Consider the following 22967-nt stretch of genomic DNA (forward strand, 5'->3'; position numbering starts at 1 on the left):
TACAGATCTTATCAGAATTTTTAGCTATGTGGACCTTAACTTTATGAATTAAAGTATATGGATCTAGTCCTCCAAAAATTTTCAAATCCCTTCTTTAGAAAGATATCTGTAAGAGGAAGGATGTTAGATTAGATCATCTCTGAGGCCCCTTCTAGCTCAAAATACTCTTAAGTACAGGATCTGTCTCTATTCTATAGCCCAATAATTTTGTTTAACTTTTCATTACTTATTAACATGAAATCAAAGGGGAGGGGAAGTTATTTCAGTCTATAAACTGCTATATTTAGAGAAGACCTCTTGCTCCCTCTACAGAAGGTGGTTGAAAATTGCAGACATTCTAGAATATAAAAGTAGAAATACATATTGTTCATTTTAAGCTTATTTTCCTATGTTTGACTTGATCATCTTTTATTCTGGTTATGTTTCAGTTATTTTATTAATTTTTATTCATTTCTTTTAGCCAAGTAAATTGAAGATTTAAATAATTGTCTGTTATACTTTATCAGATAATGGAAATGTGGACCTCCTGTAAAGTTCTCCCTTTCTCTGATCCTCTAAATGGTTTCAGTTCATGTTTCATGCTTAACTTAAAAAAATTACTTCATAATTATAAATTTATAGAAAAGAAAATAAGATATCCTTAAACTGAACTGACCATTCCATAACTATGGAAAGTACCAATTATCCTGAGACATTGCCTCTTTCCTGAAGACTTCTTTAAAAAATCAAGTTGAAAATTTGCCAGATTTTGTTATTTTATTTATCCATTTCAAGTTAAAAGATTACCTTGTTACTGAATATTTTATTGAAGTTGCTTTGGAAAATTTATGCATCTTTTCTGATAACAGCAAGATTTTTTTTGTTTGATTTGATAGCACCTAGTTCTTCTTTTTTTTTTCATTTAAAATTATCAACATAAAGATGCTTTTTTTCCCCCTCTATTGAATCTTGGCCAAAAGAACGAAAAATCTGATTCATTTATATTAATTTTAAGAAGCAGGTCCTCTGATGTTATCCTGTAATTGAAAGATGAATGACTGACAGAGTAGTCTGTGATTTGCATATATCACATCAAACTTGACTATACCGAAAAGTCAAGCAAATTCTAGACTAGAATTTTTGTTTTTAATAGGTGTCCTATTCCTTTAACAAATAGTCTGTCAGAAAAAGTAAAAGAAAACGTAGAGGAAGAGGATGATGACTACAAGATTCCTTCATCCCATCCTGTATCCCTGAGCTCACAACCACCTCATTGTCATAGCATAAAGCCTCCTGTACGGTAAGAATATATGCAACATTTATCACCTTACATCCTCATAGACATTGTTTCTTTTGTTCCTGATTTTATGTGGTTTAATCGTTTACATTTAATTAGAAACAGTTGAATTCTTGGGCTAATTTGTATCCTCCCTTATGCTTCCTATTTTCTGCCCCTATTCCAGAATGAACTAAAAGATACGAACTTCTCATTAATCAGGAAGCCATTACACTAAATTAGTTAACTGGTGGGTGTAATGGAACATTTTTGTTCCACGAAAAAAAAAATAGCTCATACTTTAATATGATTCTGCTCATGTAGAATACATGCAATTTCAGTAAACTATTTCAGTGCTTGAGATTTGTTCTGCATACCTTCCTCCAGAAGAAGAATGAGTATCTATAGAAACTTTGAAATGGTATAAAGAAAGTCATTATGCAAATGTGCCTTAACATTATCCTTATTATATATTGAAGAATTTTTATATTCATGTCTTTTCACTTATGAACATAGCTGCCTCTATTCAGATTTTGAATAAATGAAACTAAATCACCTAAAAAGTATCTCCCTTTGCTGTTCACAATACTGGATCACTATCCCTGCATCCCTACATCCCTATGGTTTGCATTAGCTAAGATTTCATCAGGCTTGCAGCGATCAGATACTGACATTATGATTCAATTTTTTTTTCTTTATTCCTACTGAAATTATGTTATCCTTAGCTTTTGGAGTGGCAGCTAGCTTTAGAGTTCAAAAGTCATTGAGAATATGAAGAGTTTAGATAAGGATTCACTGAGATTTAGTATCTTCATGTTGGAAGAAGAAAGTGAATTCAAAAAGTGAATTCACAAATAAGCCTCAACCTAATTGTAGTCATCAATTTCATCTAGTTTTATCTGCCTGTGTGCATAAAAATCAGGTTTTGTTTATTTATTTTCTCTTATGGACACTTTATTTGCCTCCCTGACACTTCTCAGCAGTCTGCCATTTACTTTTAAACCCTAATCAAATGAATGTAAAACAGTTAGCCAGAGCAGAGTGTAACTTCATTCTCAAGTTGTACAAAGTTTTATTACCACTTTTATAGACTAAGAGAAGAAAACGAAGGGGGCTTCAAGAGGAGCAAGCCCTTGTCTTGGGGACTTGGGGGTATTTTTAAATAGTTATCGACAGAATGGTGGCCCAAAGCATTCTGTTGCAGAGATAGAACTGTGTCTGTGATGGAGTCTGTGATGCTAATTTGTTTTGTTTAGAACCTTTATTGACAAAGCATTTAGTGGCTTTGTGAAGAAGAAAAAATTCTGTAATTTTTTTTAAAAAGTCAAAAGTGAGTCTCAAAATGAGTTGGATTGTTACTAATGTACATTTCTTTGGCTCTTCAAAGTTTGTGGTACATTCGGGCACTCTCTTCCTTTTTTTTTCCCTTTGGCAATTCCTTGTGGCTAGAAAAGGAGAATGCTGGGTAAATCACTTCACCTCTCCTGACCTCAGTTTCCTCATCTATTAACTGAAAAGGTTGTACCAGATGATCCTGGGATCCTTCCAGCTTTAAATCTGTGATCCTAGGATTCTCACTTCCACAGCTGGAAATGATGGTCTATTTTTATACATTAAATGAGAGTAAGTTTTCTTTAACTCTTTATCGCTAAGTTTTATAGATCCTAAGTATTAATTTAAATTGTATGACCATTATTATAATTTTTGTACTATTAGGCATTAAAGAAAATATTGTGAACCCCTACCCCTGGAGGGCAGGGACTGTGTCTTTTGGCCCTTTTTGTATTCCCAGCATTTACTCAGTGCCTGGTACATTGTAGATGCTTAACAAACATTTATCAACGGACTGAATAATAATGTGCTTCTGCCAGAGTTTAGTTGTTATAAATATCCGTTGATCACTTTACACTTTAAAATTGGGGAAGGAAGGCTTTTTCTATATACATAAAACACACACCCTCATGTCAGAATTCTTTTCCCCTTGGTATCCTGTGAGCTGGAAGGGATCAAAGAAGTCTTCTAGTCCAGCCCCTCCCCCCTCTACTCCCACCCACTTTTTCTTTTTTTAACAAATGGGGAAGCTGAGGACCAGGAAGGCTAAGTCATTTGTCCAAGTGATTGATTAGGAGGTAAGAGATAGTTTATTTTAAATTAAAGAGAATGAACCGTCAGAGTCAACTGAATACATTTTTGCCAGAGAAAACATTTTGTTCTAATTATTGAAATTTCCATCTTTTTTTGAATATATTTTAGTTCATGTTTGTTCCAAGAATCAGGTGAGTTTGCCTTAAAGAGAATTTGTGATATCATCTGTAGATTTTGTAAAAGTAACAATCCACATTGAATTCATTGTTCCTCATTTCTAACAGAAGGGCAGGAGGCATTGATATAAGTATGTAATATTCATAAAGGTTAGCAGGTAGTGTTGTACATACATTTCAACAGTACTGTCTAGAAATTATTTAGAGCCCCCTTAAAATGTGTTATCAGTACCTCACATTGACTAAAGCCACACTGTAATAGGCTATGATATGCAAGGTCCATACAGATCCTTTTCCAAGTTTATTTGTTCAAGAGACACTTATGAAATTCTCATATCAAATATTATTTGGAATAAGTGCTTTTAAATATAGTTATTTTCATTGGGGCCCACCTCTGCTAATCACATTTATTACAAAATGATTGAACCTATATACATACCTATAACTAGTACCTTATGAAAAGAAAAAAATAATATTGAACCTGGAGACAGAATATTAAAAATTGTTTATTCATCATTCCTCACTTTCATAAGGTGCTTTCAGCACCTTACCCTGTTTTTACTATTTGTATTCTGATATTTGTCCTTGTTGCTATTAACTTATGCAATAGAAGAGTAAACATAGGATCTGACCTTATTAGGAGACCCTGACATTTTTGAAAAAGTCTAACTGATTCTTTCTTGAAGACCTGCTTATAAATTTTAAAAGTTAAGAATTTTATTTTTTGAATAGCTCCTGAGTAGTCTGGTTTAATGGAAAAGAGCATTTGAATTGGATCTTGGAAACCTACATTAACATTTTAACTCTGCTACCTATTACCTATGTAGCCTTCGACAAATTTTACATTACTTGAACCTCAGTCTCTCAAGCACAGCCCAAACCTTGATATTTTTTCTGCCGCCATCTCCAGTCATTTGCCCAATCTTGTCAGTTTGCCTCTACAGGATCACTCCTATTTATCCGCTTCTTTGTCCTCACACCAAATGCTCTCTCCTGAAGTACTGTGATAGCCTTCTAGCTGGTCTGCCTGAGTCCTCCCCCCTCAACCTTCTATCTTCCACAGAGCTGAGAAGCTCATTCACCTGCTGAAGAAGCTTAGCTGCTCCCCATTGCCTATAGCATAAAATATAAGTTCTCTTTGATATTTGAAGCCCTGACTCCAACCATTCTTTCCACATTTATTTCCCATCATTCCACCTCATGTGCCCTACATATAGTCAAACTGGCCTACTTGACATTCTCTCTGTACAACAGTTCATCCCCCACCTCCAAGCCTTTAAACAGGTCGTCCCTGGTGCTTGATACCTTCTTTTTCTTCGCCTTTGCCTTAGAATCCCTACCTCTCTTCATGGTCCAGCCAAAACCTACAAATGAGCTCTCAGTTGGAGCCAAGATGGTGGCTGAAAAGGAGGGACTTGCCTAAAGCTCTTCCCCATGACCGTCCAAACACCTATTAAAAATGGCTCAAATTTTAGAACTGCAGAACCCACAAATAGCAGAGGGAAGCAGGGCTCCAACCCAGGACAGCCTGGATGGTCACTGGGTAAGGTCTATCACGTAGAGCTGGGAACGGAGCAGAGCAGAGCCCAGCATGGGCCGCACCTGGACCAACCAGACCAGGAACCGGGCTGAACTGGCCCTAGTGCCCTGATTTAGTGAGTTGTGGCAGTTACCAGACTTCTCAACCTACAAACACCAAAGACAACAGAGAAGGTTAGTAGGAAAAACTGCGGGGACAGAGTGAAAAGAGTTCACGGTTCGGCCACCACCCCAGGGGCAGCGGAGGTGGTGCAGCTCTGAGGACTACAGCTGCAGTTGCTTCCAGCCCCAGGCCCACCTGGTGGGAGGAATTAAGTGGCGGATCAGAACAGGAGTGCAGAGCCTGCTTAGATCTGGGCCGCAATTCTGGTTGGTGGTTCTTGGGGGAGGAGGAGCGCTGGTGTGGTAGAGCTTGCTGTGCAGAAATAGCTCTGAAAAGAACAGTGCAGCCCCTCAAGCTTGGGGCAAAGTACTCTCCACTCTACAAGCAGTCATACCCCAACGAAAAACTCAAGAGTCAAGTAGTTGCCTGGGAACATGACGAGGCAGCAAAAACGGACTCAGATTCAGACTCAGACTTTGGAATCTTTCTTTGGTGACAAAGAATATCAAAGCATACAACCAGAAGAAGTCAACAAAGTCAAAGAGCCTACATCAAAAGCCTCCAAGAAAAACATGAACTGGTCTCAGGCCATGGAAGAGCTCAAAGGATTTGCAAAACCAAGTTAGAGAAGTAGAAGAAAAATTGGGAAGAGAAATGAGAATGATGCAAGAAAACCATGAAAAACAAGTCAATGACTTGCTAAAGGAGACCCAAAAAAAATACTGAAGAAAATGACACCTCAAAAAAACAGACTAACTCGGGCAGAGCCAAGATGGCGGCTGGAAAGCAGGGACTAGTGTTAGCTCCCCGTCAAGTCCCTCCAAAAACTATAAAAAATGGCTCTGAACCAATTCTAGAACTGCAGAAGCCAGAAAATAGCAGAGGGAAGCAGGGCTCTAGCCCAGGACAGCCTGGATAGTCTCTGGGTAAGGTCTATCCCGCACGTAGCTGGGAGCGGAGCAGAGCCCAGCGTGGTTGGCGTGGACCAACCAGACCAGGAGTCAGGCAGAGCATGCCCTAGAGCCCTGAATGAGTGAGCTGCAGCAGTCACCAGACTTCTCAACCCACAAACGCCAAAGACAACAGAGTAGGTTAGTGGGAAAAGCTGCTGGGGACAGGGATAGAGTTTGCAGTTCACCCAGGGGCAGCGGAGGTGGGGCAGCTACAGAAGTACAGCTGCAGTTCCTTCTGGCCCCAGGCCCACCTGGTGGGAGGAATTAAGTGGTGGATCAGAGCAGGAGTGAAGAGCCTGCTGAAGATCTAAGTCCAGTCCGAGTTGGGGGTTCTTGGGGAAGGAGGAGTGCTGGTGTGGCAGAGCTGGCACATTCCCCCCAAGCTTGGAACATGGAACTCTTTAGTCTATAAGCAGTCATACCCCGCTGAAAAACTCAGAGGTCAAGTAAGTTGGCTGGGAACATGGCCAGGCAGTGAAAACGCACCCAGATTCAGTCTCAGACTTTGGAATCCTTCTTCGGTGACAAAGAAGAGAAGAAATCAACAAAGTCAAAGAGCCTACAACAAAAGCTTCCAAGAAAAACATGATCTGGCCTCAGGCCGTGGAAGAGCTCAAAAAGGATTTTAAAAGCAGATGTTCAAAAAAAAAGTTTTAGCATGCAACTGGGAAATAAGATATCCAGGCAATGGAAATCCAGGCATAGAAATCTATCTTGCCCTACCAGAAAGTAAGGGAAAAGGGGATGGGGGGCAGTGGGGTGACAGAAGGGAGCGCTGACTGGGGAATGGGGCAATCAGAATATATGCCATCTTGGAGTGGGGGAGGGTAGAAATTGGGAGAAAATTTGTAATTCAAACTCTTGTGAAAATCAATGCTGAAAACTCAAATATTAAATAAATAAAAAAAGATTTAAAAAAATTTTTAAAAAATGCACTATAAATGAGGTCTCAGCCCTTTACTTTGATTGTACTTATCAGTGCAAATACTGTTTCTTCCTAGCACTTTCTAAACACCTTGAGAACAGAGATTGGATTGTTATCATGTTGGCTTTTTTTATTCCCAGCACCTAGCATAGCCTAGCGTATAGTAGGCACTTAATAAATATTTATTGAATTGAATCCCTTGTGTAATATACTTAGTCCTTTCTATATCTTTGTGTCATCTCATTTGCTAGCTCTAGGACTAATATTATTTGATACTTTGAATTTATGATGGAAACTAGTTTGTATTTTGAAAAAAAGTTTACATTGTAAGGAAAAAACCCACCAAAATGTATGTGATAATCAATAAGCATTTATTATCCTCCTACAGGATGCCAGGCTTCTTTTTTTTTCCTCCTATCAATCAAGAATGAAGCTATTAACCTGTTAAATTGTTTTAGTATACAAATTGTCTCTCTATTTTTTTTTTCATGCTAAAAAAATATAGAAGGTTTCTAGCGGGTTGTATGATTTGCTGATAATTATTATTGTCTGTTCCACCGTCATTGCAATCCTTACTTTCAGTTAAGGAGTAACACTAACTCTTAAAATTCCCCCTTCTTTTCATGACTTTTTTACCTTTGCTTTTTAGGACATATAAAGTACCTTCAGATATATTTTACTTTTTCTTTTCATGGGGAAAGTTAATTAATTTTTCAAATTTTGTTATAAAATGTTACACTGGGGTTGCCCCTTCTTTCATCCTCCTCACCTTAAATAAATTTAAAATTGGATTTCATTATAGTCAAATAAGTCATGTCTTTTTCTCTCTACCCCCAGGTCATGTGAGAATGGTCAATGTATAATGAATGGAATACATGGTACCTCTTCAGAACTGAAGAAATCAAACCCGCCTGAATTAGGCATATATATAAAGGGTGGGTACATGAAAATTTCCTATCTATATTTAGCATCTTAATGATAGAATTGAAAGGCAAAATTGTGTCAATTTATTATACTAAAAACACACTAAGATTTTGTGTTATCCTCTAGGAGATGTTTTTGATTCAGCTCTTGTTGCGGTGCCATTACCACCTGCCAGACCTCCATCCCGGGACAATCCAAAGCTTGATTCTTCACTCAACAGGACGCCCTCTGATTATGATCTTCTCATCCCACCACTAGGTTGAAGACTTTTTTATAAAACAAAAAAAAGAAAAATTTTTAAACACATTGCATCTTTTCAGCATTCCAAGTTATGCACACAAACCTAGAATGTTACTAATCATTCTCCTTTCTTTGGAAAGCTGGTAGGTTTTATAGGTGATGGTGACTCTCAGGCTCCCATAGCCGTGACTCCCGATGAATAATCATACTGAATATTTAGACAGATAGCCATTAGGCAGCGGGGAAGATAAATACTAATTTCTCATGGGGTCATGGAAAGTTTAGTATTTCTCATGTTATATAATATGAGAAATATATCTTTAAATATAACATAACATAATATAATATTTATATTCCTTTGCAGTTTGTGCAAAGTACATATATAAAACATGGTTCATAGGGTTTTTGTTACAGTTGGTTCTTTAATGGTATAACGTAAATAGCTATGATATTTTAGAACTAATCAGATGTTAATGAATGTATAGCTGATGTTTAGTGAGCTCTTTGATGGCCTCGGTGGATACCATGAGAAATAGTTTACTCAATTGTGCAGAATTCTTATAAAGGTCAAATGGCTTACATCCCTAGGGAGAAAAATATGGGCTAGACTTGTGATTTCAATGATCTAGGGAAGTCCCAGTTAGGAAACTCATTCTACCGGTGCAAGTTGACACTCCCTATGTAACTTAAAATCTTAGAGTCACCTAGAGCACTGAGAGATTAAGTGAGCTGATGGGGGTCACGTAAGTAGTGTGTCACATGCGGAACTTGAATTCAGGTCTTCCTGGCTCCAGGACCCTCTTACACACCAGATTGGCCCTGTGATTTATTTCTCTATTTCCTTAGTGACTATCTACATAAAATACATAAACCTCACATCTCTAGTTTCAGATTAGAATCTGATGCTGCACGTGTATCTGAAAGAGTAGTGAAGCTAGCCCTCTAGGCAGCTAAGTAGCATGGTAAATATATAGCTAGGTCTGAAGTTAGGAATATCCAAATTCAAATCTGACCTCAGACACCTACCAGCTCTGTGACCATGGGCAAGTCACTTAAGCTCTGTCTGCCTCAGTTTCCTCAACTGTAAAATGGAGATAATAATAACACCTACCTCCCAGGGTTGTTGTGACAATCAAATGAGAGAATATTGGGGCTTTTTTAAAATTTAATTGATTTATTTTCAGTTTCCACATTCATTTCCATAAGTTTTAAATTTTCTCCCCCTCACTTTGTTCTCCCTTCCCAATATGGCATGCAATCCAGTATGGGCTCTACACATACATAGCTATTAAACATATTTTCACATTAGTCATGTCGCGTAGAAGAATTATGGGAGAAACCATGAGAAAGAAAACAAAACAAAAGAGAAAATAGTCTGCTTCGCCTCTGCATTCCACTTCCATAATTCTGTTTCTGGATGTCGATGGCATTTTCGATCATGAGTCCTTTGGAAAGTTTTAGGTCCTTGCATTGCTGAGAAGGGCTAAGTCTATCAAAGTCAGTCATCACACACTGTGGCTGTTACTGTATACAGTGTTCTCCTGGTTCTGCTCACTTCACTCAGCATCAGTTTATATGTCTTTCTAGGTTTTCTTGAAGTACACCTGCTTGTTATTTCTTATAGCACAATAGTATTCCATTACATTCATATACCACAACTTGTTCAGCCATTCCCCAATTTATGGGCATCCCCTCAATTTCCAGTTCTTGGCCACCACAAAAAGAACTGCTATAAATAATTTTGTACGTGTGGGTCCTTTTCCCATTTTTATGATCTCTTTGGGATGCAGCCCTAGAAGGGATATTGCTGGGTCAATGGGTATGCACATTTTTATATCCCATTAGGCATAGTTCCAAATTGTTCTAAGAAGATACCTAATTTTTTTTGAGGGGGGAAGGCAAGATAATTGCAGTTAAGTGACTTGCCCAAGGTCACATAGCTAGTTAAGGTCAAGTGTCTGAGGCTGGATTTGAACTTAGGTCCTCCTGACTCCAGAGCTGGTGCTCTATTCACTGTGCCACCTACCTGCCCCTCGAATGAGAGAATATTTGTAAAGCACTTAGCACAGTGTCTGGCACATAGTAGATCCCTGCTCCCCAGTGCTGGCACATAGTAGGTACTTAAATACTTGTGTCCTTCCTTTATTCCTGGTCTATCACTTACCCTGTGATGGTAGGCAAATTACTTATTCCCTTGGTGTCTGAGACTGTAAAAAAAAGGAATAATATTCCTTCCCACTACCTAACACAGAGTTGTTGATGGCACAAATGATTTAATACTTGGGAGGTCATTTTGAGCCCTTTGGAAAGCTCTCTGTAAGGAGAGGATACAGCTGTCTCTTAACATGAGGGAGGCTTTTGTATCAACATCTTGTATCAACATTTGTCAAGGAACCATTTCCATACATACATACATATCTATATACATATATTTTTTCTCTCTTTTTTTTAAACTTGGCACTAAGGGGAATTTTGAATCTTTGCATCTGCTGCTGCTGCTGTTGCTACTTCCCTGGCAAATGAGCTAACAGGCCAGCTGTGATGTCAGAAGTAGAAGGAAGGAAATTGAAAAAATAAAGTTATATACATGAGAGTTTTAAAGGAGCAAATCTGAGAATAGGTAGCCATTAGTAGGGGAATTTCAAGCAGAAACAATCCTGAATGGACTGCCTAAGATGTTATTCAACAAGGGGTGCTGTGGAATAAAGAATAGAGTGCAGGATTTAAGAGTCAGGAAGACCTAGGTGTGAATTCTGCCTCAGACACTTCCTAGGTGTATGACAACGTACATGTCACTTGACCTCTCTGAATGTCAGTTTCCTTCGATGTAAAATGAGGCAGTTGGACTCAACCTCTGTGGTCCCTTTGAGCTCCAGGTCTGTGCTCCTAGAGATACACCGATGGCAAAAGAGAAAGTAACTAGACCACCTGTTCCCTTTGTATGTGAGTCTTCTTTGTTGTTCTTCTGTACCCATTTACTCCTTCAAAAAGAAGCAGATCTGAGAACCTTTGGAAGCCTTTCCTGTGTATCAGAGATGCGTATCTAGGTAGACATATATTTATATAGATGTGTATCTACTGTCATGTTGAACAGTATTTATGATTGATGAAAATGAAGCTCCAATTTTGCAATGAAAAAAGCTGAAAAATAAAGCATCACCATTCACTGGGACCCCACAATAACAGAAGTTATCACAGCTTGAAGTTTAGTATAATTCAAAATTCTGCTGAAGCCCATCTGTAAATGTACAAAAAAAAAGTTACACTAACATGGTGTCACAGTACAGTCCTATAGAGTGTTATCAAGTGGATAAAGTTTTATCAAACTTCCATTATAAATTTCATTATAAATAAAATGTATGAATATGTATTACCTCAAGAACTAGGGGAGTCAGTATTTCATTAGTTTGAGTCCTTCCTCCATCGGTGTAAATTGTCACCTTCTGTTCATTACAAGACAGTATTGATAAGGTATTTTGATGAAACAAAAATCATCTATATTTGGCCACCTCTCTGGGGATGAACCATTTCAAACATCCCTAAGCTAGTCCCTAGATGATCAACATTCAGTACTCTGATGACAACAGGTCAGTCCTGGAAAGTCTTTCCTATTCTTTGGAGCATATCAGAATTTACTCACTGGGTCATCTCCATGCCAAGATTAAGTATTGGAGCAGGGTTTGGTGTAGAATATCTGTATTTCTAAATTTAGCTGTAATAGAAAGTTAAATCTGCATCTCTGTACATGATCTTTGTATATCTGTATAAAAATTAAAACACATAAAGGTTTATATCTGTATATTTTTTACAGAAGTGTGATAAAGTACATTGTACATTTATGTATATGTTTTTATATATAGTTACATCTATACATATATATGTAACTTTAATATTTTTAGTAGTTTACTTAGATGAAGACACATAGGAACATTATTTTTTTCTTTAAAAATGTGTTTATAGTTTTTTTTTTTAACAGAATCAGTGATTAGATAAATTTGCAGTTTGTTTTTGCAGTGTGCGAGCATCAGTTATTATGACTCCTGGAGCCACACAAAAGAGGATGGCTCTAAAACTTAATTACTCTTTCGTTAAGAAACTTACCATGTCAGTAACACGTGTCCCTGTTTTAGGATACATCTTCTGATTGGCTGTAATTTGAGCAAAATAAAGTAATTAGCCTATAAAGATTGAATCCTATTAAATTAACTCAAAGGAGTGGCTGACATTCTTTTGTTGTATTGAACAGCTACACGAGGGGATGGAGCATCAGTGGCAGCAGTAAATCAGGGGTGTGGGGGAGAGCCATTTTTGTCACTCAGACTTTTGCTATAGAGGGATTTTAGCTGTAATAAATTTGTTCGATTTTGTTTATTCATGTTTTAAAATTTGTAGCTATATGGTGCAAGTTGCATAAGCTGAAAAATTACATAAACTGCAAAAATTCACCTGAGAAACGAAAAGAACGTATTGGAATTAAAGGTCAGTCATTTTGCGTGTGTGAGTTTTATACACATACATGCACACGCAGTTCCTGGACAAGCAATCAGACATAAAGATTCCATTATCAGAATCAGTGAACTGATAGATCTTGGAAATGAAAGGCTGTAAGCAGCAAGAGAAAATCAGTTGCAACTTTTGCTTGATACTGTGTTTTTTTTTTAATAAAGTTGGGCTTATGGTACTGACTTTTCTCCGAATACAGGTGAAGATGCTTTCGATGTCCTTCCTCCCTCCCTTCCACCACCCCCACCTCCTGCCAGACATAGTCTCATTGAACATACAAAACCTCCTGGCTCTGGGAGCCGGCCATCCTCAGGACATGAACTCTTTCTTCCTCCTTCAGGTAAGAGGAGAAGCCAAATCCAGATCTTTAACTGAGAGAAAAAACTTCTCTCTTATCTGACAAGATAGCTATCAAACATTCACAATTTGCTTGCCTCTAGCTAACTTTCAGAAAAATTTAAGAGTCTGCTTTTTGAAACAAAAGAAATTGAAAAAATGGAAAGAAGGGAAGAAATAGATGGGTTTTTAGAGCTGGAATGGACCTTCAAGATCTAGTCTGATCTCCTCATTGGACAGATGAGATGAAGTGAAATGTTCATGGTTGTACTACTCATTTGTGGCAAAACCAGTTCTTTTGAATTTCTAAGTCTCTTTATTAACCATTTGCAAAGTACTAAGATAATTTTAGGTTTTGGAGTAACTAGCTGTTTTTACAACTTGTAGATGCTCACAAATACTAAACTTTCCATTGTGTTAAGAAATGGTTGTCTTGTTTTTATTGACAGCTTGTGTGATTTGTCATACTCAACTATTTTGTAAAGTGGTTTCTTTAGAAGAATTAACTTAGTGTTTTGTTTTCAAACTGAGGACCCCAGAAAAACAAATAGGTAAATGAACACCATTCATTTGGCAATACTCTGAAAAAAATTATTTCCCAGATAGAATTAACTTTTGTTATAATCATTGTTATATAGACTGGTGTAATATGCTTTGTTAGTGTTAATAAAATATGTATCTTGAAGTATGAACTGACCTGATTGTTTGCTTAACCATGGAAATAAATTTTTTAAAAAGTTTTTCTTAGACCTAAGAACCAACCATATAAAGCCATGAAAATTGCAGCTCCCCTGCTAAGCTTTTAGAGCTAGGGTACCTTAAATGAGATCGGTGATGCTAAATGGTTTCCCTTAGTAGACTGTCATTCACACTGAGAATTTCTTTGTCTTCCTTTTTTCCTTGATTCTATAATTAAAAAAGTATGAGCAAGTTTGTTGGAAAGGTTACTCAAGTTCTGTGACATTGACTGCCACTTCATAATTTTCATGTCAACATTTAATCTTCCAAATTGGATCAGTTCCTTGCTTAACAAAATGGCCTGCAATTTGAATATTTTGCCACAAAGCAGTGATAGCATTCTGCTACAGCAATCTGATGTAAGCAGTCTGGCTAAAATTGTCATCTTTTTTCCAATTTTCTATTTTTCCAGATCAAAAAGTTACCATATTGTCAAAATAGCCAGATAACAAACCATTAAAAATATGCTTTTATTGATTTTTAGTGTTTTATTGATTCTGTTTCTATATTGTTGTTCTTTTACATTACTCTTACTTCCTAATAACATGCTGCAACCAACAGAATACACTTTGTAACAAAGAAATTTAAGAAAACACACTGGCTTATTAACCAACGAATGCTTCATTTCATAGCCTACCACTTCTCTTCTGAGGGGAGGATGTAGATATGTTTCATCATCATGCCGTTAGGGTCAAGATTAGTATTTCTATCAGTGTGAATTCTGATATCTTCCTTTGTTGTTTTCCATTATTATGGTCATTTTGTACGTAGGTCTCTTGGATCTTCATACTTTGTGCTATAGCAGTTTAAGTTTCTCTGCATTTCTGTGAATTTCTCTTATTCAGCATCTCTTGATGTTGCCACAGTTTTCCATTAGTTTCATACACCTTAGTTATATCACCAATTGAAGGCCCTCCACTTTGTGTGCAGTTTTTAAAGCAGATATCTTTTGCTCTTTTTGTTCAGTTGTTTCAGTCATGTCTGACTCTTCGTGGCCCCGTTTGGGGTTTTCTTGGCAAAGATACTGGAGTGTTTTGCCATTTCCTTCTCTAGCTCATTTTACAGATGAGAAAACTCAAGCAAAGAGGGTTAAGTGACTTTCCCAGGGCGACACATCTAATAAGTGTCAGAGTCCAGATTTCAACTCAGGAAGACAAGTCTTCCTAACTCCAGGCCCAGGTATTTTTAGGCTACACCTTTTAAAGAAATAAACAGTAAGGTGCAGACTAATATCTCATTCAGTATTCATCTAATTGCTGTCAGTTTATTCTAACTATAATATTTTGTTTGGCCCTAAGTATTAACTTTTTTTAAAAATAACTCATTCTGAACATAAGTTGGTACTCAAACACTCCAGGATTAGGTTGGCACCAACCCATCCCCACCTGCCTCATTTCACATTATCTCTCAGCCACTATGTATGACTTATGTAATTTAACCATGGATGGGAATGCCACTCTGTTTTGTCTGAGCTGACCAGAGGAAAGACATTAGTTTGCTTTTAAAAAAACTCATAGCTCTTGAAAGTTCCTACTTCTTTTCTGTAGTTGTAGGTGGCACCGTGGATAGAGTGCCAGGCTTGGAGTCAGGAAGACTCATCTTCCTGAGTTCAAATCTGGCCTCAACCACTTACTAGCTGTGTGACCCTGGGCAAGTCACTTAAATGAATCTAAACAACAGCTACAGCAAAGTAAAAGGCAAAGGGAGGGGAAAGAATTGTGAGGAGTGTGGTGCTGCCAATACTATTTTACCCAGTCATACTGGGGGGTGGTGTGGGAAGGTAGTTTCTTCTTTAGTTTATTTTTAATTTGTTCCTCCTATCCAGAAATACTGGTTCAATCTACATGCATTCGTCCAGTAAATACTTATATGTTACCATATATGGACTTGGCCAAATGTCAGGTGCTCTATATCAGTGCTGGGTAAATCTTGGTATGAGGCAGGTTGAATGATCAGAGTGACTTCTTTTTAAAATTGCCTTAGTGTCTGAAGATTCCATGCTTTCTCTAGGAAAGTTTTAACAGGCACTTGAGTAAGATTTTAATATTTCATAGCATCTTGTGTGTAAAAAATATTTCTGGCTCTCCATCCATTATAATTCATTGTAAAAGTCCTTTAAATATGAAGAATCAAGAGGAGCTAAGGGTGAAGGCATAATAGACTTGGAATAGTAGGCAAGGAATAATAGGCTTGGTCTCTGAAGACCTGTGTTCAAGTTATAACTGCCATCTAGCATCCATGTAGCCTTGGCAAAACTTATGTTCATTGTATCTTATGGTCACCTTCACTTTCCTCATAAGATGGATAATATTTTCTGTTCTTACTCTGCCACTTCCCTTATCAAGTTGTTTCTAATCCCATATAAAGCCATAACAGAAACATGACGCAAATTAAAGCTTTTATTAGAGGAGTTTTGCAAATACATCAAAACAATGTTTCATAATAATGCTAATATAATTTCATATTCTGTGGTTTTATATGCTATGTAGAAGATTTTAAAATTTGAAACTTCTGTTTACTCAGTTTGGGCTTGGAAATACAAGTTTTTCTAACTCCATTTATAGGTCTAGATTTTGTCAACACTGTTTTTCTGAGAACTCCATAGCAGAGGCATAGTTGTAACATGCCCACAGGAAGGAGGGAAAGAGAGAGGGAAGAAGAAGAAGAACAGAAAGGAGGGAGGAGAGGAGGAAAGAAGGGAGGGAGAGATTATTTATTAAGTGCCTAGTGCCAGTGCCAGACACTCCATCCAGCCTGAGCAGTGGCATCTCCTGTGTCATCTCCTTCTGTTAATTTAAATATTTGCGCATTACCATCTTATCTGTCTCCTCTAAGCAACATTGACTGGGGGGTAAGGGGGCGGGTATGTGATTAACTATGTTCTCCTTTTTTCAACTGCCCTGTTGGATGAGCATGATGTCATTTGCCTTTTACTATGTAGCAAACTAGCTCTAACCTTGTGTTTGTCTTTAGAAGAAAAGATCTGAATCCATTCATATTATCTTTTTTTTTCACTTTTCTTATTTTTTTTATTTGTCTAGGGTAATTATTTTGCCTTATTCAGTTTCATAGAATTATAGATTTAGAACTGGATTTAAAGCTAGTCTAGAGAGACAGACAGAAGAGAGCAGGCCTGTGGGAAAGACAGCATAAACATACGAACAAACCACAGGAGTGCTCTCCTGGGAGTCAAGACCCTCCAAAACCTGAGCCCTAGCTACCTGTCTTACCCTGCAACCCATTATTCTCTTATGGAAATCTTCTACTAGGATGCTGTGAAGTAACATAGGCGTATACTCCTTGAAATAGCAACCTATCTATTGTAGGAGTGTTTCAAGAACTTCATCTAAAAAGCTTCATAACTTCTACCTAGTGTAGAAAATGGACCTTGAAAGGTTCAGTTATTTATAATATCATTTCTTTCCTTATAGATCTTTTATTTTTACCAGATGTCCTCTTATTCCCTTATGCTATCCCTAAGAAATTATATATTTTATCATGATTTATAGGAAATAGAAAATTCCCTATTTTATAGGAAATAGTAAATTGTGATTTATAGGAAAGATCAGCTATAGTATCTAATCAAATTGCTTTCTATATTATTAAATTCATTTTTTGATACAATAATCTGTTCAGTAAGCATGCATCTGCTGTATTACCACATTGTGTCGAAGATGCTAGTTGTCTCAATTTTGTTTTACCTCCAGACTATAAATTAGAAAATACGTTTTAATAATCTCTGCTGTCTTTCAGCCGTTCCATATCAGTGGGGTCATAACGGTCTGATAGAAAGAGTTCTACACACAGAGTCAGCAGAAGCTGGATTTGAATCATGCACTGGTTCTGGGGCCATTAGCAAGGCTGGTCCCCTCTTGGAGCCTCAGTTTCCTTATTTATAAAATGAGGATAATAATTCGCATAATACTACAAAGTCAAACAAGAAAGTATATGCAAAGTAGTTGCTTTGTAAATTTCAGCGCTCAGTCAATGTAAGGTCCTGTTAGTAGCTGGCAGTTGTGGAATACCAGACTCGGGTCTGCATTACCATGTGGGTCATCTGTCTGTTTTTCTCCTTTAAGGCCTGGGTACTAAGTACGGGCAATAGCATGTGCCTCTCCAACACAAGGCTCAGTTTACTAGGCATGTGCCTTATCAAGGTGCAAAGCAGTCATTGCTTCTGGAAGCAGGTTTAGAATTGACACTTAGTAAAATTGAGTGGTGGAAGTAAATGAACATTATTACCAATTGTAGAGTTTTCTGGTGGCACCTAATGATGTGTGAGTAAAGGATTTTAATGGAGCATTGATATATATATTGGCAAGGATTTTGTCCTGAACACATTTTTCCTTAAGTACAAATAAATAAATATTTATAACAATGTAACTGTCCCTGTTAACACAGTAAAGGATACCAAATCCAAGAACATTGGAGCACTGGAAAGTTGTTTTTAATAAATCTATTTATAGTGCTCTACCATTGAGCCAACCACATTTTAGAAAATACCTAAAAATGAACCCTGATAGTTTTTAATGACAAAATGCCTTTTTATCAAATTATTTCAAAATTCTAGAACAACACTTTAGATATTTGGAAATATGGGATTTTGAAAATACTGTGTCCTAATTTTTTTATTTTTGTTACTCTTAGCTCTTCACATTAAGATAGGCAATGCTTCTATTTACTGCTTTGTCCAAAGATAGAAAATTGGTGGTCCATTTAGAACAGAAAGCTCATCTTTCCCTTCTATTCTCACTCACCTCTAAATTCTGTATAGTTGATAACAGAATGTAAAAGTAGTCAGGGTGCAAGCTCAAACTTCTTAAATAGAAAAGGCTTACATATGAGGTAACTGGTGTTTTATTTTCAATAAGATAGCTTGAGAATGAATAAATATAGATGTTATGAGGTCACAGAAATCTAAATCTCACAGAAGCTCAAAAGAGCTCTGTATTCAAATTGATCTGACAGAACTTGCCCTTGAAGACACATTGTTAATTGCTGGTTCCAGTTTCTGTACATAGTTGAAAGTAATAAAACTGAGAGGCAGAATGGTATAGTAGATGGGCCCCTGGGCTTGGAATCAGGATGCCTGGGTTCTAATGTTGCTTCTGCTGATTACCAAGAGATTTTGATTAAAGCAGTTTGCCTCCCTGCGTATTGTTCCCCTCTTTTGTAAAATGGGGGAGTTGAATTACATCACTTCTGAGGTTTTTCCCTACACTAAAAATCAATGTAATCTAGAATCTCTGATTTAAAACATTCAGCAATTACAACTGGCCTTCCTTTTCCTGTTGCCCCCCACCCTAACTACCAAAGTTACACAGAATCAGATTTTATAGTATATTCAAAACTTTGCAGGAAGAGTAGCAAAGTTTCTAATAAGTTAGCTTTATATGTAAGTAGGAGGGAGCCTGAGCCTATCACCCAGGCTTTATAGCTCAATATGAAGTTATAGTGCTAGATTTTCAAAGTTACATTCCTACCCTCATGGATCTTATGGCTAATTAACAGAGATTAAGTATATGTATATCCCATCAATAGTCAATATTGAGAATATCTCCTGAGGGAGGAATGAGTTTGAGATTATACTGACAGCTTAGAGAATGGTGTTTATTAGTGTTCCTAAATGAGTTTTCTTAATAGGTTTTCAAGCCGGGACTAATTGTTTAAAAAAAAGAGGCAATAGGCTTTTGATGACTTGGGGGAAGGAAGGGAGTTAGTAAACAAAATGAATATTTCCATTGTTTTTAATCAAAATGTTGTATTTATTTTAAAGATCCCTTTTTTGATTCAGCAAATGGCTTAGTACCCATGCCTCCTGCCCGGAGATTAGCAAATGAAAATGTCAAAACGAACAGGACATCCCAAGACTACGATCAGCTTCCTTCAGCTTCAGGTGAGTTGATTACAGATTGCAATAACTGCATTTTTAATAGTGCTTTTTTGTGTTATGGGCCTAGTGATGTCTTGTCTGTAGACTATCCTTGCCAAGTGCAAAGAGGGGTCATCAGCAGCATGGCATCATGGAGATGAATTTTTCAGCAATATATTTTTACATTGCTCTTAGCTCTGGGAGGCCATTTATTAAGTTATAGAGGTCTGAGCTGATGTAATGCATCAGTGATACATCAGTGGAGGAAGTCACCTACACTGGTGAAATCACAGATCCTTGCAGTATTTTTGCTTTTCAGAGTATTTGAAACTCCATTAAGTCATTTGACTAGAAGATACTACCAACCTCTGCCCCAGATTCTAAAGCCTCATTGTGGATCTTATGATGAGGAGATGTTCAGTTCTATTACTTTAAGACTGAAAGAATAGTGCTGTATACTGAAGAGAGCAATGGATGTGGAGCCAGAAGATTAATATTTGAATCTCACACATGCCACTTACTACCTGTGTAATCCTGAGCAAGACCCTTATATAGCTTTGGCCTGTTTCCTCTTCAGTAAAATGAGAAAGTTGAATTAAATAACCTCCAAAGTCATTTCCATACCTGGATCCTCTAAGTTTAGGGCTGGGGGAAAAGAAGTAGAAATAATATTGATTCTTTTTGAGATCACAGTCTTGGAACTAGAAGGAAGGACCCTGGGAAATATTTTAGGCCACCACCTTTATTTCATAAATGAGGAAACCGAAGTACGTAGCAAGTAAAATCTAAGGCCAAGTTCCAAGTAGAGCCTGGATATGAACCTAGGTCTTTTAACTCTTTTTCTAATGCTTTTTCCACCACCTTAAACCATGTTGTGTAAATCTTCTGGTCCAGTTTGCTGTATGGAGACGCTATAAGTCTTAGAAGGGCAAGGTTGAAAGCTCAGGAATATGTTTTTCTTAGAAATTTGGTCAGAAGATATTGCAAATACTATTGTAATCACGGAGGGCTAGAATTGAAACAGACCTCAAATGCCATCTAATTCAATCTATGTCTAAGCAGGAATCACCTCTATGAAATCTTCAACAAGTGGACAAGAGCCGTTGCTGTGAGACAGCCTATGTCACTTTGAGATGGTTCTAATTATTAGGAATGTTTTCTTTACAATCAACCTGAATTCTGTCTTCCTCTGTCTAATTTCAGTCTGTTGTTCCTATTTCTGCCCTGCTGTAGCCAAACAGGACAGCTCTAAGTCTTCTTCCTTTTGGCAGCCTAGTGTTATCATTAGAGTTTAACCTAACTGGTGAAACCATAAAACACCCAGCACTCTCCTGTAATGGAGTCTGCATTCCAAGGGTTTTGGCAGTATACGATGAGTAGTTAGCATGTGAGAATTGAGGAGTGACCTATAGGTAACCTAAATCTCTTTGATATGTGCTTCTCCTTTCTTAGTGGGAGAGAGGAGAAATAACTTAGAATTTAATCACAAAAGGATCCTATCAGTTGTTAGTTTATGCATCATTATCCACACATGGGCAAAGACCCTACTTCTCCCAGTGGTCTGTAAGCACTTTGTCGGTAAGGAATCCTTCTTTGTATTCTTCACATTTTAGAATGAATGAATGAATACCTGCTGTTAAGTATGAAAATTTTACTTTATCCTATTAAATTCAAAATCATACATTTAAATGGTTTTTTAAAATTTAATGAAGTATAGCTGATTTGTATTTGTGTTTCCTTGTGTATGCTTATAGCTATCTGTTATGTGCAAACTAACATTTTTTTTAATAACAAGACATTTCTTGTGTTTTCAATTCTAAAAGTCCTGAAGTCCTTCCAGATAATAATGTTAATGTTAATAATATTCCCATTTAACACATCCTGTTGTGTCCCAAAGAACAAAGTGTCTACAGTACTATTTAGTAGCTTTTTGATGTTGTATTTGGCTAATTTTGTATTTGAAAAGTTTTAGAGATGTTAAGAATGTTCTTCTGAGAGTTGCTCAGATTATCCATACCAAGCCTTACAATTGCAAATATGAATACTTATTTCCTTTAGAAATGCCTGGGCACATTTCCTTCCCTTGAAAGTAAGAAGGCTGTGAGCTAATATTAATCTTGATTTATAAATGAAATGAAACATACATGTCCAGTAAAAGGGATGGTTTTAGCTCATTAGTACAGGTTGGCGGGGGGTGGTAAAATCATTTATAATCCATCAGTCAGTTGTTAGACAAGATTGCATGATATAACTGTAAATCCATGAGGTTGTTTTTCAAACTCATTCTCGTTATTTTATGTCATTAATACATGGGGTGGGCACATCCGCTGTAGCACCTCACACGTCTCTGGGTGTGTGGATAACTACGTGTTCTCTGGGCTAGCTCACTTATTCCAGCCTACTCTGTCTGTAGCAGATTGAGGTTCCCAGAGAAGGACCCCCACTACTTGTTTACATTCAAATTCTGTAAGAGCCTTTACAGGGCTAACACACTCCTCCTACTCATCACTTTAGCACTGGAGCTTGAACCCCTATTGATGCATTTCCCTTTATACAACAAGCAACTCACAATGACAATGACACAGATCTTAAATATAACTATTTAGTAATAAAGCAAAAGAAATAATATCATAGGTACTCCTGTTAAAGCAAATGCATAAGGTTTACATGTGTGTGCCTGGTCCGTGTGTCCATACCCCAAATGTACTCAGTGTGTAGGGGAGTGGGCCCACACATATACTTGTCAGGCACGTGAGTGAGTAAAATCCATGTAATCAGAGTATCTTACAACTCTGGAACTGAAGACTTTGGTGTCCTCTTTCTATCTCAGGAACTGTCCATGAAAGTTCCGTAATAGTATAACTTTCTTATAACTTCCTAGTAATGTAAGTTCTTTGATGACTGTGATCATTAGATACTTCCATTGCTGAACTGGTTAATCTGCTGATTGACTTTCATAATTCCTTATCTTTAATCTGTTCCTGTGCTCAGCTACTTATTCCCTAATATCAACTGTAGTATTAACTGAATCAGTTCAAAATACAGCTGTTCACCACCAACAATATTTATTTTCCTAGGCTCAGAGTACAATCATATAACTTATACTTGTCCCATAATCATACAGCAGTTTTGCTATCCCATCTCCCAATACGTACATTTGTCATATTCGAAGTCTGCAACTGTGGTCTCAACTCTAAAGCAAAAAATCTCCCCAAAATAGTCTCTCACAGTTGCAGTTTTTCTTTAGAACTCTGAGCAGAGTTTAACTGAGCAACAGACCTTAAGAGAACAGTACATTACATCTGTATTAATACCCAG

The 22967-nt window shown here is 37.2% G+C and overlaps 1 protein-coding gene across 3 annotated transcripts in view; it reads left to right on the top strand.

Annotated features, from left to right (window-relative positions):
• CBLB (Cbl proto-oncogene B) overlaps positions 1-22967 on the top strand; it is a 229127-nt gene that overhangs the window by 191930 nt on the left and 14230 nt on the right. The window contains exons 14-18 of one of the 3 annotated variants that reach the window (XM_036745974.1): positions 1157-1279; positions 7874-7971; positions 8087-8218; positions 12903-13043; positions 19554-19673. In XM_036745974.1, the coding sequence (XP_036601869.1) occupies positions 1157-1279; positions 7874-7971; positions 8087-8218; positions 12903-13043; positions 19554-19673 (614 nt within the window). Of the gene's footprint in view, positions 1-1132; positions 1280-7873; positions 7972-8086; positions 8219-12902; positions 13044-19553; positions 19674-22967 lie in introns of all 3 variants that reach the window. The other 2 variants (XM_036745975.1, XM_036745976.1) reach the window with 2 other exon arrangements.

The sequence above is a fragment of the Trichosurus vulpecula genome, chromosome 2 (assembly GCF_011100635.1).
Source record: "Trichosurus vulpecula isolate mTriVul1 chromosome 2, mTriVul1.pri, whole genome shotgun sequence".
NCBI lineage: Eukaryota > Metazoa > Chordata > Mammalia > Diprotodontia > Phalangeridae > Trichosurus > Trichosurus vulpecula.